Below are 18,624 nucleotides of genomic sequence, written 5' to 3'. Positions count from 1 at the left end.
CTTCAAAAATCCATAAAAACAGGCAGTAGCTCTTAAACAAAACAATTTTTTTATTTAAGGACCCGATGTTAGCCTCGGAAAGGCTTCACACACCATATATTAAAAATTTAAACAATTTGGATAAATGAAGCATATGAAGAAATTCATTTATCGACATGGATGTTTTCTAAAATTGGCCAAATTTTAAGCGCGCCCTTTTCAATTCACTGTTATGCTTGCATGCACAGTGTAGCAGAATTATTGTGCAGCCACTGTGACATACCTATTAATAATAATAATATTAATAATAAATAATAATAATAATAATAATAATAATAATAATAATAATAATAACACTAATAATAATAATAATAATAATTATAATAATTATAATAATAATAATAATAATAATAATAATAATAACACTAACAAATGTACAATGGGCAGGTAAAGGTATTTGCACTCAAGAAAACATATTGTTTTACTCCCACATCAGAATTGCCAAAAGAACCGGAGTAAAACAAACAATGACTCAGGCATGGAGTTGGTAGCAAGTAGTAAAAAGAATATACAAAACAAAAAATGCAACAACAACACAAATTTCATTATCACAGCCTGCATTTTTTTTTTTAAACAAAGGAAGCTATCGACTGAGAAATCAGTTTATCATGGATTCATGGTTATAGCGCTTTTTGCATGTTATCTACTGAAGATAGCAAAACCTGCTGCCACATCAACGTTTTACAAATTGCTGTTATGTATGTTCAATCATATGAATGCTTGATTAGGTGACGTCATTTTGTATCGCATTTCAATACAAATGACGTCACTTAATCAAATATTCGTTATTCAGCCAACTACAACTACTTGCGGAATATAAGCGTTGATGTGGCAAGTGGTTTTCTCGATCTCGAATAGTGATAAGCTTAAAACAAGTTAAGCTTTTCTGAGTGTTTGACTGCAATTACTGATTGCTTCATGAAAATGGAGTTCATTCAAGTAGCTTTTGTATTAGTCGCAGCATTATGTGCAATCTACTATAGTGGTCAAGGACCAAGTTTACTCAGGTTGGTACAATCAATGATGTAGGTATGCTAGGTGAATTCAAATTTGCCATCAAACTGCATCATTTTATATATCAAATTAAAGCCCTTGAGTAAACAAAGCCAACACTGAAAACCTTTTTTCATAGCACTTTCCGCAGCAAAGTTACATCTTGTCAAAGATTGACTTTCATCAAAAAGATTCAGCTAGCAAAATTCCCCAAAACGGCATTTCGGGGGTGTTTCTAGATCTTAGTCTCATTATGCGATAGCAGCTTTTTTTTTGGAACTGCTATCAAAATCCCTCTAAAATTCCATGTGCGACTTGATTATCACCATAAATAATCATATATTTGGGTCAAGTGAAGTATAGAATACATATTTATGTAGGTTTCCTTCACCGACCTATTCTCGAAAAAAATTCAAATTTCTATGTAAATATGCATTGTGTTTGGGCCCCGGTCTCGGCGAATTTCGCTGACTAGCAAATGTGTTAACTAAGGTTTGCCTGGGATACCTAAATGATGTTCAGTCAGATTCGCAGCATTCATGAATGCATTCAGGTTCATCATCATACAAAAAAATTGCAATGTCATGGTGCATGCTAGCTCGAGATACCCTATGGCATATGCCTGCCACTTCCACATACTTGTGCATAATACGGAAGGTCGATTTGTGCCCATAAATGTTTAGGCCTATGTTAAACTGTATGTTATACAAATTGTACAGCTATCATTTCTACCCTATGACGAACCGACATACCTGTAAATCAAATAGCCCACAAAAAACTGGTCATCGCTGGTATTTTTCATGAAGAAAAAGCGACACTTTTTACGCGGAACATGTCCAAAACACGTCAGCTGACGTACAAAGCCTCCCCACGCATGTACATAAACAAGCCGTGTTCATTGTTTAATTGTCACCTGCAGCTGTTCGCAAGAAAACTTTCTGCATAAAATTACCTGGGGTCGTTATCAGGCCTGAGACACACTGGCGCTAGTTTGAGGACAGTCACTATGAGTTACTAATGTCGGCACATGCAGAAAATGCGTGATGGGTCGCCATTTTGTGACTCGTGCAAGCTAACACAAACAAATTATTGGACTTAATAATCTTTTCAAGTTTTAATAAAACGTGCATCTATCATGATAATATTACATTTTATTATTTTATTATTTGAATTACATAAGCTATGTCAATTTTGTGTCCATGTTAATTTTTATATGGATTTACCTGTGTTGATTTTAAACTGCTGTGAACGTGGAGCTACGCAAATTGGCAGGCGATTACCCACCATGCAATGCGAATACACGGAAACGATCCAGTTTAGGATGCATCGCAGTTCCTGTTGTGTAAACCAGGCGTAAACCGCCATCCAACCTGATCGTGTGCACAGGATTTGTGCTGGAGGCTAGTTAATGCGCACAACCAATGCGCAGAAGAAGACCTTGATACGAGGCGGAGCTTACCTTTCACAAGAATCACTGACAGCTGTGAGTTAAGTGAAATTCTGTTCTGTGATTGGTACAAAAATATGGTTCTCGTATAAATGAATATATTATCCATGGCTTCACAACTAGGAACCGTGTCTTCCACAGAGCCCTATATAGGGCTCTATGGTCTCTACTCATCATACACGACCGTAGAAGATCTGGCCAGCGAAGACGCTTGCCAATCAGGCTAGCTATTTGTACGGCGTGGCCTCTCATCCTTTTTATTATCTCTGGTCTTGTCACGCTGGTAGATTCGCCCACCTGTGATTACTGACCTGGATCTGACAGAAGATTGTGGAATTTACGATTTTCAGCAGCAGGATTTTATGAAACTGCCAATATTTGCAAGTATTCTGAAGGATCGGTAATAATTAAAATATTTTTCATGGTGTCGGTAGTGCAAGTTGAAGTTAGTGAATTTGTGGTTTTGTATGTTATGTGCAAGAGTGTTTTCAGGAAGCGTAAATAGGCAGGCCGTTATGCTAAGCTCTCCATGTTATATGCGAGTTCGGCGACGAACTGGAGCCTGGATATAGAGATACCCCCCCTCCCCCGCAATTTCCACTAACTTCTGCTCACAGAGTTAGGAAGGAACAAATAGGGTCATGATAGTCTTGCCAGCAAGACTTCAGTCTTTATCATATTAACCATAATGACATCTTACGGACCTGAAGTCTTGCAGCGGTACATAGGGATGCACTGTACGTTTAAGAAATCCAAACTTCAAGCATTAAGAAATATACCTTGCATTTGTCAGTTTTACCTCAGAGATGTCGTAGACCCTCTATACACAGTGCAGAAACATCACAAGGAGAATCCCGGAGGAGAATGCTGCTCAATCACCATGACTAAGCCTTGGATAAACACTTGTGCTGAATGTCAAATTGGTCACTTATCGCTCACTGTTCAAAATGTGACATCTACACCAATTACACAGTCCCCGAAACGGTCTACTTTTTAGCCGACCTCAATTCCGAAACATTTAGTGATAGTTTAAAATGGGATCCCCAACCCTTTGGTTACCGTACCTTTGGACGAATTTGTAGAATTCCGCGGAGTCTCCGTGTCTGAAATTCCCCGGTACAAACATCGAAAATGTCGCATTTCTCAGTCCCGGTGATGATACTATATCCGCATCGCTGTTTTCATACATGAATATCTCTGACCCCTGTAAGGTCAAAAACGTGGCGTTGATTTCAACCAATCCGCTCCACCGATTGTGACCACGTGGTCGGTTTCATAAATATTTAATAAGCAGCTTGATACTGACGTCATGAGGTGACCAGGAGGCACCATTTTGGTCAACTGAACTCGACTTGTGCGTTCTTTTGGTTTACATAAATCGAACAAAATTTTCAATAACGGGTAATAGTAGGATTTCAATTTTTGATTAATGAAGTTACTTGTAGTTTTGAGGAATGACAAAGTTGTTTTTGGAAACTTAGATGTTTGTTTCAACTGATGATGTAGGATCGCAAGGTGAGTGAATTCGTGAAGAGATTTGATTGTTTGAGTGATAGTAGGATACGGGATGTAGGCTAGTCCTCTGCGTTTGACCTGCTCCGACGTCTCAATTCACACGGAATTATTCGTACCTGCTAACCAGACAGCAATACTGCGTATTGCTGTATGGAACTAGCTTTGCTCCAAAGCCAACCTATTTTCCATCCAATTGAAAGAAAAAATGAAAAAACCATGCCATATGCTCTCTGACACTATAGTGTCGGTCAGTGGACTTTCGCGGTTGGTGTGTGGGGTAGACCAATATCTCAGGTAGAGAGTGATCTTTACTGCATAGTGGTCCTACTTTCGTTGTTGGTGACTTGCCTATAGTGAAGCTTGCCTTCGGCAAGCTCTGTACAAATACATGTACTGCTGGGTGATGCATGGGAGTGGTATTAATTTTTTACAGAATGGATTGGCCTATATACATTTTCTTTACTAATACTAGTCACCTGCTTGGGTTTATTTTACTTGGGGATCTCTGGATTTTAAGGTACTGCGAGGGCTCTGATCAAGAGCTAGTATGGAACCAGATATACTGCTCAATATGATAAATCCAAATCATGAAAATAAAGCAATTTTGCAGAGCAATATTTTGACCACTTTTGCACTAAGTAAATTACTCCATGAAGATTGCAGGTTTTGCCAACTCTCAGGGAATGTTGAACCCACCCAAAAGATGAGATCAATGTAGATCAATTATCTCGACTTTGGTATGTTAGTATAGTACAATGGGATTAAAATCATCCATGTACGCCCAAACTCTGGTACAATGGGATTAAAATCATCCATGCAGGCCAAAACTGTCCTTGAGAGAGTTCCTCGGCTACATCCTTGCTCCTTGGAGCCCAAAATGAGCCCACATATTGTGATGTTTCTTATTTGTGGAATAGATATTAATAGAGTGCACTGTAACCATAGATTCTATGGTTACAGTTACTGGAACTAATGATGTTTCAGGCTAGATCATCATCATCATCATCATGAGAGGCGTGGTTGAGCCTAACATGCTTAAGGCGTTGGACTGTGAATCCCAGGGTCCCGGGTTTGAAATCTGAGTGGGTCCGCTTGAGCTTGGCTGGCTCTTTATATCCATGAGCAAGGCATTTCACTCTAGACTATGTTTTTGGCAAGCACTATTTTCTTTAGAAGTAAACATTTACACTAAATACCTTCCAATTTTAAAGAATAGTGGACATATGTCACATGATTTCATTGCCTTTTTTTAACAAAGAATACCGTAAAACCCCGTCTACAAGCATATAGTGTGCTTCTGATGAAAGCTACATTAATCCAGTCGCCATTATGGAGTTTAAGCAAATAAATTACGGATCCAAGCATATACAAACAAGTATTATTTTAAGACCGATCAATTGTATTGGTATATTAACGCTTGCTTCGAATTAATTAAGCTTTTATAAAAAACACTATATATGCTTGTAGACGGGGTTTTACGTGATTGAACAGATTCATCAGGATCGGTATAGTAAACTGGTTAACAAAGTTCCTTGTATCTGATCCAGAAAGTTCACTTACTTGTATGCGTTTCAACAACACCTGTTGTCTTTATCAACACTTGATTGGTAGTGACTGCTACTGACAACCGACGCTAGAAGTAGTTCCAGCGTTGATCTTAGAGTTGCCAGTTATTGCGGTATTACGGTATTGGTTTTTCCACGTTGAACCTTTTCCAAGCTAAGATGTACTTGTGCAAGCTAGGTCTGGGGTAAAACTATACCAGAGAATAGGTGACCCGGCCATCCGGTACTTATTTTACATGGCCTACAGCAGTGCCTACACTTACGCTTTTCAACCCACAATAGACTGTGGAGCAGTGCGACTAGTTGAAGACTTGCTCAGAGCTTATTCAGTCTGTTTACATTTTGTTTTGACCTCAAATCGAGGTAATTTCTGGGCCGATTTCGGTAAAATAAAGGTTAAATACTTGGCGAAAATTGCATTTTATGTGAAGCTGAACACATGAACATAAATAGAGTAGAGTCTTTATTTTTGTTGTTGGCTGGAGGCCTACATGTAGGCCCCATGTCGAATGTTATAGAAATGGTAGTATTTTGGCCGATTTGAAAAGGGACAAACCTCAGAAAACTACCAATTTGACTTCTGAATCAGATTTGTTGTCAATGGCTTGTTACGTCACCTGCGGAGCTATTTAGAACATGCTAGATGGCTTATGCTGTCAGGCTGTTTTGGGGATCATGTCTGACTATTGTAGGATAATCCTACTATTGAGGTCAACATTGTCCGACTATTGTAGGAAGTCCTACAATAGCATGATGTCCTGCAAAATGTCCACGCACACCAGTACTGATGTACCTGCTTTAAAATAGTGCTTCGGAGGGCACTTTAAGCCATCGGTCCCGTGTACATCATGTAACAACTAACAGAGCCATTCCATGTCAACTCCAGGGATGTGCAACGCAGCACCTCTTCAATTTTTTTCTTTTTCTGTGTGGTGGTAGATATTGATGAGAAAGTAAAAATCCTGAAAATTTGAGCTTCATACTCCATTTCGTTTTCCCGTTACATCCATTTGAAATTTAAAGGGGGTCAGCGTAAAACATGTGTCGCAATGCGAAAGACGATGTTTGGAGGTCCATAAATGTATAAAGGGAACCCCCTACAACTTTGAAAAGTATGTATCCTGGGGCATCAGACAACTTGTAACTCCTTTACTTTAAAAGATATAGGGCCCTCAAAATGCAACTTCGTGCATCCAGGACCAACTTCGGGGGGTCAGAACTCCAAAAGTAAAAATAATTTTGTGTCCATTTTTTTGCCAGTCAGAGTCCTTTGGTAGGACATTACTCTTATCCCATATTGAGCCTATTAGAATACTTTTAGCTGAGATATTACCCATGCAAAACTCCAATTGTACATTTTTTGTACATTTTGACTCCCCTGAAAACCAATGTCAGACATTTTGCCCCACCAATGCCACCATCAACTTCAGGTACGGTATTTTGAAAATATGTTCTTGGACAACATTTCTGAGAGAAAGTAGACTACCCGTAGTCCACTTGCCCATTGTGCATACTCTGGATATTGTATTTAAGCTTAAAACTCTGATTTAATTAATGTGTGCACAATTGATAGATTTTCACATCTGATCAGTCACCCTACTCCCTCTGTTTGTTAGCTTCCCAAGTGGACTACTGACATTGCCTTGCGGTTTAGATTTTTAACACGGGACTCTATGGAGAGTTAGGCCAATTTCTGGCCTAACTAAAATTGGCGATGATGTAATGCATCTTAAATTGGATCTGCCTTGTGATTGGTCGCCCATACCTCGCTATGGTTTAAATCGTCTGGGACCGCGCCAATACCATTAACTACACTGTAAACAACTGTCTGTGGTATTAGCGGCGCTTTTGTGTTGACGCCGAAAAGTTAATCTATCATCAAACATCTAGCGTGCATTTGTGGTTAATGGACTGATAAACAAGTATGCTTGACAGTGTGTTTTTAGAGAGCAAAGTCCAGGGGGTAAAGTTCTGCTTACAATTCAAAGTTCATAGTCGAAATTTCGGGGTTCGCTATCAATAAACTGGTAGATTCCAAAATCAGAATTGTTCAGTATCAAAGTGAGCCGTTATAATTATGCAAGATAATGTTGCATTCAATTACTTTTATTGTCACTAATCGTCTGATATTTTTAACTCTTTATGACCATTTTACTATTGAATACTGTAATTTTAATAAACATCAGTATAATTTTGAGTTCAACGAAATGGGTTCATCATGACTAATAATAACATATTTTTAATAAAATTCGACTATGGCATAGTCTAGAGAGATAGTGGCTTGGGGTCTTGATGACTTTGCTTTAAAAACAGTTAGGTTTGCCTACTCACATGAGTCATTCCAGCCACATCAACAAAATGGGTTGGTTGGTCAGTGGTCATCCCCTCAAATTTGCTGAAAATCATTTCTACCTTACCTCTATGAGCATAATGAACACTTGGAAAAAATGAATGCTCAACTCCAAGCAGTTTTGGAGATATGGCTTGTCAAAATTTGGCCCAGACCCCTACTTTTTGGTCTCTCGAGTCGCGTCGTTGAATTAGTAGCGTTTTGGGATACTCATATTCTGACTTTGCAAAAAAGATATTATCCTGAAAAGTACCAATTGGGGTGACTTTTACCCAGAAAAACAGAATCTGACCTCAGAAACAGTGTATCTTATCTACTTAAGTTATGGGTCTCTCAAAACCTTGTTTCGTTTTGTCAAAATTTTATTTGTCAAAAACAAAACGAAAAGCAGGTATCCCACGTGATGCTATTGCGTCATCATGTGAACAGTCATATGGGGACGGAAAGCTTGGCCGGGCAAGCTACTCCCCCGTGGCAAGGTAGGCCAGTGCACGGGCGTGGCACCCGAAGGGTTGGGGGTTCGAAACCGCACCCGAGAAAAAAAGTTTTTTCTTCTTCTTCTTTCTTTCTTTCCTCCGTCTTTCCTTCCCCCTCGCCAAAAAGCAGCTAGGGCGTAAGGGTTAATAACACCTTAATTTTTCTCCTATATGTTTACCTTAACCCTAACCTTACTAAACATCAAAAAACCTCAATTCAGAAAGCGTAGGCACAAGCAGGTATCCCACGTAATGCTATTGCGTCATCATGCGAACAGTCATATGGGGACGGAAAGCTTGGCCGGATAAGCTACTCCCCCGTGGCAAGGTAAGCCAGTGCACGGGCATGGCACCCGAAGGGTCGGGGGTTCGAAACCGCACCCGAGAAAAAAAGTTTTCTCTTCTTCTTCTTTCTTTCTTTCCTCCTTCTTTCCTTCCCCCTCGCCAAAAAGCAGCTAGGGCGTAAGGGTTAATGGTATATTTTCTACCACAACATTTTTGTTCTAATATTACCGAGGGTACACTGCCATTTTAAGGTGTTTACAGTTCAGTGCGTTAAAATAAGAAAATAATGGTGTTTAGTGAGTGTTCTGAATATAAGAAAATTCCACCTGAAATTAGCCATTTTACCATCGAAAACAGTGTGATAGATAATTAGTAGTACCGGTATTGAACCTTTAGTCTACGGAATAGCTCCTTTTTTTAAATAGATTTATGACTTTTTTGTCAACTTCTATAATCTGTGTTTCAATCAACAATCATTCAACCAGAAGGAGGATGGATCAAGTACCATGACTCCGATGATGGCCTTCGACCAAGATGGCCGAAACTGTCAGGTCAGTAAATGTTTTTGGTTTTGACAAGAAGAACATACTTTTTATATTATTTTCTAACCAGGAAATGCAATGAGATCTTGACAGGCAAGGCTGGTTGTGCGCCAGTAGGTGATGTGGACTTTGTAACCCTTCATTACTTTGCTGGGCGCGACGAGGTGAACCCATCCGGATGCTACTTGAAGAAGCAGGAATACCGTACAACCAAACCAATTTCACCAAAGATACATGGCCAGAGGCTAAAGCAGCAGGAATCAAGTCTGGTTACTACACTTATGGGCAAGGTGAGAATAGAAGAATATTATAATATTGATGAATGTCAACATTTTATTCTAAAAGTGCAGTTCTTTCTATTTTATTAATCATCACTCTATTAGTAAGGCAGCACCAACTTCGCTTCAGCTGATTTATCTTTCGGCTGACATACTCTAAATCTTACAGGGATATTATTATGTATCCTCCACATGACTTGTGGTTTTAAAAAATCTGACCATGCAACAGTACTGAAACTGTTTTCTTCACAGCATATTCTTAACTTTGTAAAATTTTCCCTGCTATTTGCTTTGCTTCTTTTGTCTATTTGGCATGTTTTGGTACATTTTTGTATTTACTCTCTATGTTAGTTTTTGATGTTATTCATGTATAGGCATCCCTTCAATTTATTGTTTGTCAATATTGGGTTTTGCCTGGCGTTTCGCCAAATGTTATAAATAAATAAAAAATAAAAAATAGAGCACCCTCAAATAAAATTATTTTCACCATGCATTTTGTATATTTTTATTTGCATATATTTATTGTTCACTTTTTCTCTTTGAATTGAAGTGAACTTTTGGTATGAAAAGCTGTATATTCTTGTAGAATTCTGTTGCCAAATGTAAATGGATTCTCGCAAGATGAAATTCTATCCCTGATAAAATGGTCCACATTGCTCAGAGATACAGCCTATTGGAAATTTTTAAAAAGTTGCAAACTGTCATTTAATTATTCACATCATTTTGATATTTATTTATAGTACAATTTATGAAGCTATTTCTGAGTAGAACTTGAATTTCTCTGCTTTTCTTAGTGCAAATTTGGGTGAATTGCCAGATAGTTTTTATAAAGTGATATACATTGTAATCGTATAATGAGTCCTGATACCTACACCTTTCAGATTAACACATGGACCCACTCTGCTGGTCAACAGTTTGGTGTACTATTGTCAAATAGGTTTGTAGCAGTAGCATTGCTGGCATGTGATGCTCTACAAAAATTATTGTTAAAATGTGTCCTTTGGACAGGTTCAAAAGAGGAAGCAACATTCACCTTTTTTACTTGGTGAAAAGCCTCCAAACAACCACTTCAGGAAGTGAAGACCGCTTTTATATATATGCAGACAGAGCAGACGCAAGCAGAGTTTATGTTTTGAAATCCAATGCCTGTGAGCTTTTCATTCCTTTTCTTTGAAAACTAAATTATACAAATGCAAATGAAGAGAATAGTGTGTGATGGCACTTTCACATTTTTCATTTACTGTTTTTGTGATATAGTTCCAGCCATTGTGACATCATCTGGTTTCCATGTGGCACAGAGTCAGGCAGTACTACACTATCTAGGCCGTGCCGCTGGGATGGACTGTGACTGTGATCTCATGCATCAGTGTGAAGTTGTTGCTCTGGGAGTAGGTAAGATTGCATGCATAATGCACATGGAATCCCCATCAATGGAGTAACTACCCTCAACAGCAAGGCATTAGCCAGAGAGGTATCCAGGTGTCATTTGGACGCCCTGTTTTCAATTTGGACACCCTAAAATTCTGATTTTTATATAGTGAATAGGAAGTGGACACCCTGATTTTGTAGAATAAGGTATTTTTGACCATTGTGGACACCCTAAAGACACCCCTCTGGTCAATGCCTTGCTCAACAGAGGTTCATTTTGGTACATAGCATAGAGGGACTCATCATCAAATACATGTTACTATGTTTCTAGTCCATTACATATACTAGCAGGATGCCCGCGCTCAGTGTGTGCCCCCCGCTAGCAGAGTAAACAGGAAGAATCGGTGAACAGGTGACCTAATCACATCAAAACATGGCAGTTGTTGCTTTTGCGACATGACATCGAATACCAGACAGGTTGAATGGGTGGGGTCAGTACAAGTTTTCAAGATATTTTATTGTTTACACATGTATGTCTTACCGGGCATGTGTACACAGGCTAGTATGATACTGACACAAAGAGTGCTATATTCAACTGTGAATCTCACAGGTGCTAAAGAAGCTAACGGGTCAATGGCTGCATGAGCACACTTTATTTTGAATTAACGGCGGGCTAATAAACCCCCTTTTCTATTATGGGATTGTGATTGGATTTAAATATTTTGAGCAGGATCTCATGAAAGAAGGAATATGTATAGTAGCAATTAACAACTGCATCGTTTGGATGCATATTTTCACTTGCCTTTGTCACTCGAGCTACTTACGCCATCTTAATTTAATAGTTTGTTTCACAGCCCTTCTCAAGTTGAAAATCTAATGCGATATGCATATTTTTAGGGGATTTTTTTACTGTAGTTTTATCTGTGGGACAAGCTTTTTCATCTCTCAAGGAAGTTTCACTGTGGGCAAGATGAAGAATTTTAATAATTGAGATTTACGACTAGGGCTATTTTTGTGTGGTAGTTTGAAAAAAAATAAAACGGCAAAAAAAAAAAATTTACTCAATCCAGCGGGAATAACACACAAAAATAGGGGCAATTTTACTGATGCATGCAGGAGCTTTGAGACAAACTATTAAATTGAATTAAATTAAATTAAGATGGCCTTAGCAATCAAGTTTCTTTAGGAAAGAGGCTAAACTAGGATACATGGCAGCATCTGTAGTGCCATCAGTTTACTGCCATGAAACAAATTAACTAACTTATAAAAAACTCTCCTTGAAATTGTTCCAGTGTAGAGGCTATAACTCACTTTTGGGTTTTCTTCCTTAAATCATGGAAGAAAGAGATGAGAAGGAACCACAACGACTTCGATCGGCCAAGTTTTAATCCACTTATCTATTGAAGCATGAAAAGACAAGCTATCACTGGTACTTACTTTCATGTATGATCCATTTACCGCGATCGATGCTTGGCGAAATCATTACTGAAAAAACTATAACAAACCCATCCAAGAACAAACAAACGCTACCCAGAAGTAAGATTATGGAATTTCACTGATGCTCTGAACATGTATAGTAGCTTTGTTTTGGGATCTACAGTCAAACTGTTTTCTTGATCGTGTTGTGTAGAAAATGTCCTTTAACACATCGAAAAGGTCATCAAAATCGGCCGTTTTTTGCTGAGTTTCATCTTTAGCAAATAAGGTAAGATTTTGGTGACTTTTTGATAAAAATAGATGCAAAATGTTCTTAAATAATGCACAATGTTCGGTTGAGTCCGGTACATGAAACCTGTTTAATTTAATAGTTTATATGTGTATAATCGTAACTAGCTAACTTTCGTTTCAGTGCCAAAGACTGCCAACTCTGAGAAAAAAAGTCATCAAAGTTCGGGAAAATTGGGCGAAATGGAAGAAAAAGATGTAGGCCATCAATGACCGATGATCACGTCACCAGAGAAAATCCTATAGAGTGCTTGCACGGAAGGTCATTAGTTCAAATCATCCTTCAGACACGCTCCAGAAGACATGCAAATACATGGAGTACAATACCAATCACCTATTTAACGCTGGGTATTGATCAAAGTAAATCCTCATGAATAACAATGTCAATTAAATGTCGGTAAAGGGAGTGGACAAAGTGAATGCGTCCGTTGTGGTTCCTTCTTATCTCTTTATTCCATGCTTAAATGGAGCCACTTACAGTCTATCTTTATGGGTTTGGTTTGGATGTTTGTTTTTTCTTTTTAATAAGAGATTTGTTACTTTTGTTTCATCAGAGGATGTCCGTAGCAAGTTAACCAAGATGCTCTACGACCCAGAATTCTCACTTGATATGCGGGATGATTACTTACAGAATGTTGCCCCTGTGTGGCTGGGTTATCTGGAGAAAATTGCCCCTAATGTACAGGCTAAGGTAAGGGTTTGATATAAAAAGTAACATGGAATCATCAGAATGTTGCCCCTGTGTGGCTGGGTTATCTGGAGAAAATTGCCCCTAATGTACAGGCTAAGGTAAGGGTTTGATATAAAAAGTAACATGGAATCATCAGAATGTTGCCCCTGTGTGGCTGGGTTATCTGGAGAAAATATTTCACCTAATGTACAAGCTAAGGTAAGGGTTTGATGTAAAAAGTAACATGGAATCATCAGAATCATGTTGCCCCTGTGTGGCTGGGTTATCTGGAGAAAATATTGCCCCTAATGTACAAGCTAAGGTAAGGGTTTGATATAAAAAGTAACATGGAATCATCAGAATGTTGCCCCTGTGTGGCTGGGTTATCTGGAGAAAATTGCCACTAATGTACAAGCTAAGGTAAGGGTTTGATATAAAAAGTAACATGGAATCATCAGAATGTTGCCCCTGTGTGGCTGGGTTATCTGGAGAAAATTTCCCCTAATGTACAAGCTAAGGTAAGGGTTTGATATAAAAAGTAACATGGAATCATCAGCATGTTGCCCCTGTGTGGCTGGGTTATCTGGAGAAAATTTCCCCTAATGTACAAGCTAAGGTAAGGGTTTGATATAAAAAGTAACATGGAATCATCAGAATGTTGCCCCTGTGTGGCTGGGTTATCTGGAGAAAATTGCCCCTAATGTACAGGCTAAGGTAAGGGTTTGATATAAAAAGTAACATGGATCGAGTCATCAGAATGTTGCCCCTGTGTGGCTGGGTTATCTGGAGAAAATATTGCACCTAATGTACAAGCTAAGGTAAGGGTTTCAAACCAAAACCATTCAATAATATGCCAATTTGGAACTCTGATTTCACAAAGCTTTATTTTCCTATCATAAATTTGTATAATAATCTACATTTTTGGTGACTCTATGATGAGATGTAGTTCAGGTGTGTAAACAACTTGTGCATTTTGAGGGGCCAAAAGCTTGGTCATGGTGAATTTGGCCCCAGTTGGAGGAGTAAAAGTATCTGATAGGGGCTGATTTAACATGTTGTTCTGATTCTACCTGAGGTATGGTGCCGTCTGCCCCTTGTCTGCCACTATTATATTACAACTTACACACCTGTTTGTGTGTTATTTATAAGAGTCCTTTGTGAAATAGGCTTGCAACAAAGTTTGTAACTGATGTGATACAAAGTTGTGTTTTGGGGAGATACTTTAACACATTTGAGTTTTTGTATTTCAAAAATTTAAAAAAAAAAAGTATTTCCAAGCAAAAATGATGACAACATTTGTCAAGATTTTTTCTCATTCATTTTGTTTACAACTAAAAGCAATATGAAATAAATAAATCCTATCAGTGTTCTGAACTGGTAAGTAATATAAACCAAGGTATTTTGCTGGGTAATTTTCAGTAAAATACCCTAATTTACCAAAAAATTCGCAAAAAAATAAAAAACATCAAAGGAAAAGAAATTTTTGAGATGTCAAAAGAACCAGAGTTCAGATCCATCCAGCATGAGCCGACAAAGTAAAAACAATGAAGTTTGTCCTATTTGACTAAAACTTTGTCAGGGTTGAAGTCCTTGGTCAAGATGTTTATCCTATCATTATGAGGATCCTTATGCATGGTTCTCATTGCCATAGAAATGCAAATCAAAAATTGGTGTGAAAGTGACAGTATTTGTGACAAGTAGTGTACTTTATTTTGAATTTGTCTTGCTGACTCAAGTGTTACAAAATTGGTAGTAAAATTTAAAAACCTGCCTTTGGTGTGTCAATTAACTCAGATTATATACTGTATTGGAATTAGAATTGAATTGGAATTGAAATAAATGCTCAGAATTTAATTGAAATAGATTACAGTTTTTGGCAGAGAAGATTAGATTACAGTTTTTGGCAGAGAAGAACGGCAGTTGTTTACATTTTTAAGAGAGTCCAGAGCGTAAACACTGAAGTGGGGTTCTGATTGGCTGCAGTCGTCTGACAATCATAGCATCATGTACACTGATAATCTGATTGGTCAATTATGTGTCAAAGTGATGGTCGGCGCAGATCGGCACCCTTGAAGGGAAAACAAAGCTCCACGTATGTTGCTCATTAACAGGGTGCTCAGGTCAATCTGAGCAAGGGTCTGCCATTCTTCTCTGAAACCGAGTGTAGCTGTTAATTTTACTCCATTGAATTGGAATTGAAATGAAATGGTTTTGAAATTGTTAAAATTTAATTGGAATCAAATTTAACTAATTTTTAAGCAAGGTGGATTGAATTGGAATTGGGTAGGAAGGCTCCAGGTGTAGAAAGAATTGAATTTGAATAGAATTGAAATCAATTTTCTGGAGTGAAATAACATTAGTTGCTGGTACATAAAATAATGAGATTAACCACCACTAGTATTCAGAATTGCCTTGATCAAAATTTATGAGTGCAATGTTTCTAGGAGAATCAAAAGGTTTTCTTTAGACAAAGCTGCTTTACTTGGAATACATATACTAGTAAGTTTATTAAGGTAGTTTCTCAATAAATTTTCCAATTGATGTGATTGTTCATACATTTGGAAAAGCGCATATATCATAAAACAAAGGTTTCATATTAAATGAGATTAACAACCATAGTATTCAGAATTGTCTTGATCAAAATTTATGAGTGCAATATTTCAAGGAGAATCAAAATTAAAGTTTTCTTTAGACAATGCTGCTTTACTTGGAATACATTTATACTAAATGAGATTAATTGCTACCAGTATTCAGAATATCTTAATAAAGTACCCTACAATGCACAACTGACAATAGGCACATCAAATTGAAATTCATCATCCATCAAGATCATAGTTATAAACTGAACTTAACTCTAGCACATAGCCCTTTTGGAAGGTACATTTTATTTAGATCGAATCAATGATAAACTTGATACAAGTGAAGGGTACACTTTCAGGAATATTTCTAGTAGAATTTAGAAAGCGTGTTTGAAGACATAATGTTGCTATCACTCATCTGCCACTTCATCTGTCACTTAAAATTATTACAAATTACTCAATCTCTCCCATTTGTGGTACACTTGCAGGATTTAACATTACTAATCATGACCAATCCAAATTTAGCCAAAATTATGCAAATTTCTGCTCATTTTAATGCTTACTTTTAGGTGTAAATGATTTTTTTCCTGAGAATTGAAATGATGGGAGCACAGCCATATAATACTATTTGGTGGTGTGAAATCTTATGTGACCATAAATCCTGACTCTAAAAATAATTTTGTTAAAAAAAAGTTTGGTATTTTGGTTTTCAGGTCAACTAGAGGACAACATTTTTTTAATCAAAGAATTATGTGTATTATTTACCTTTGCGTGGTGCACAATCTCCACATGTGCCAAAATAATTTCACTGTACAAATTATTGATAACTTGAAACACATATTTTGTTATTGTTTTCTTGTTTTGTTCTTAGAATGCTGGATTCTTCGGTGGAAATCGTGTCACCTGGGTGGATTTCTTGGTATTCGATGTGCTGGAAAATAATGTAGAGTTTGGAATGTATGACGTAGGTCGACCATTGGTACCTGTACTAGACCAATTCCCTCGACTTCAATCATTCTATAATGTATTCAAGTCTAGACCACGTATTGCTGACTATTTGAAGAGTAAGAAAAGAGCAGAGTACAAACTTTATAAAATGCCAAAAGGTTCATCCACACAAACGAAAGCACAGTGATCAGGAATATAATCAAAAACTGGTATGTGACTGTCCACCACAAATTTCTCGTACAGTCAGCCCGGTCAATTTTCTTTCATATTTTAGATAGTGTATGTCATATACGTTTGTGAAGATTATCATTCATCCAGGTAGTAAACAATAATGATATTTGAACTATAATCTAGTCACTGGACTATTTTTGAGTGGGAAATTTTCACGTTCAATCCTGAACGCATCATCAGCCCTACTGATCATCTGGTGGTTGAAGTCAAAGGTGGTGACCTGTGATACTACAACATCCGTTTCACAGGTCAATGAACTTTTACCGTTCAGGATTGGATGTGAAAATTTCCCACTCAAAAATAGTAAGTCCAGTTGACTAGATTATAGTTCAAATATCATTATTGTATGTCATATGTTTTAAAATGATATATCATTTGACTTCCAGAGGCGGAGTCATGTTTGATTGAACTTAGCACTTTTACAACAAAGGGTACCTTATGTTGGTGCTACACATGTCTCTCTTTCCACATTGCTGGGAATAATCAAACAGTCATAATTGGTGGTCACTTCAAATCATCCCCAAGTCAATGAGGTTCAGGTGTAAACTTGCAAAATTTCTTAGCTTCCAACCAAAAAGGTCAAACTTACTCCGGGTACTAGACATAGCAGCATTCACATTACAAGATATGCCTATAAATGAAGATTACACCTAGTTCACTGCTCCTGGTTTTTGTCAGGAGTAAATGGAAGGATTTACGCCTGGCGGAACTTACGCTGACCATCATTCACACTACTACTGCGCCTACTGCTACTCCTAGCAACTTGCGCTAACCAAGTTTTACCGGCCATGTGAACACAGCTATACAATTCTTTGTAACCCACCACTTGGAAAAGGATTAAGCAAAAGCAAACAAAAAACAAAGACTAGACCTGTATAAGAAATCTATAGGTAGAAGCTTATTATCCTCTTCAATAATCAGTTTGACTGATACTAGCAAAATGAGATACATGTAGTGCCAACTTAGGTACTTTTGAATAAAAATTTAAAGAACAGACCTTCCAGAATAGGTAGTCATTACTCTTTAGTTTCATGCCTAAAAAGGCAATCGTCTGACAATTGCCTTTTTAAACATAACGACTACCTATGCTGGAAGGTCTGTTCTTTATCTTTATTCAAAAGATAGTCTAACTATGAGTAAAATGCTGGTACTTTTGAATATGCACATTTTGCTCTCTAACTCAAAATCAAATTGGCTGACTTTACGAACAGTTTATGGTGGACGGCTGAAACTAGTAAACTAATTAGTCTCAGTGGATGGTGGACATTCACATTATAAAAACTTCTTGATACATACAGTTTTATTTAAATTTATTAAGAGTAAATTTATCACTCATTACATTTAAATCTATCATATTTTTACTTTTTGGACTATAACTTCTATCATTTCCATTATTTGATAAGCATAAATTACAGATGTACATATTGGATAAATGGATATGAACATACTTTCAGCACAAATAATGCAGGTTTCATACTTTCCTGCCACTTTCCGCTTTGCTGCTCTGAAGATGATTTTACTTCACTGCGCAATTGCACCAGAAACGCTAGCAGTGACCAGCGGCATGCCGATATATCGATCACTCCATTGTTTTGCCACCGCGGCAGCACCGC

At 37.6% G+C, this 18,624-nt stretch overlaps 1 protein-coding gene across 1 annotated transcript; it reads left to right on the top strand.

The window, feature by feature from the left end:
- Window positions 1-845: 845 nt before the first annotated feature.
- On the top strand, window positions 846-17,558 carry LOC140153236 (glutathione S-transferase-like). Its single transcript, XM_072175926.1, is given in 6 exon segments — window positions 846-1,046; window positions 9,283-9,368; window positions 9,371-9,502; window positions 10,748-10,882; window positions 13,138-13,274; window positions 16,704-17,558. Coding segments are annotated over 6 exon segments (843 nt in total). The 5' UTR covers window positions 846-957; the 3' UTR covers window positions 16,968-17,558.
- Window positions 17,559-18,624: the final 1,066 nt, after the last annotated feature.

This window comes from Amphiura filiformis, chromosome 5 (genome assembly GCF_039555335.1).
Source record: "Amphiura filiformis chromosome 5, Afil_fr2py, whole genome shotgun sequence".
In the NCBI taxonomy this organism is placed as follows: Eukaryota; Metazoa; Echinodermata; class Ophiuroidea; order Amphilepidida; family Amphiuridae; genus Amphiura; species Amphiura filiformis.
The sequence above is the reverse complement of the archived record's forward strand: the minus strand, read 5'-3'. Positions and strand labels throughout refer to the sequence as shown.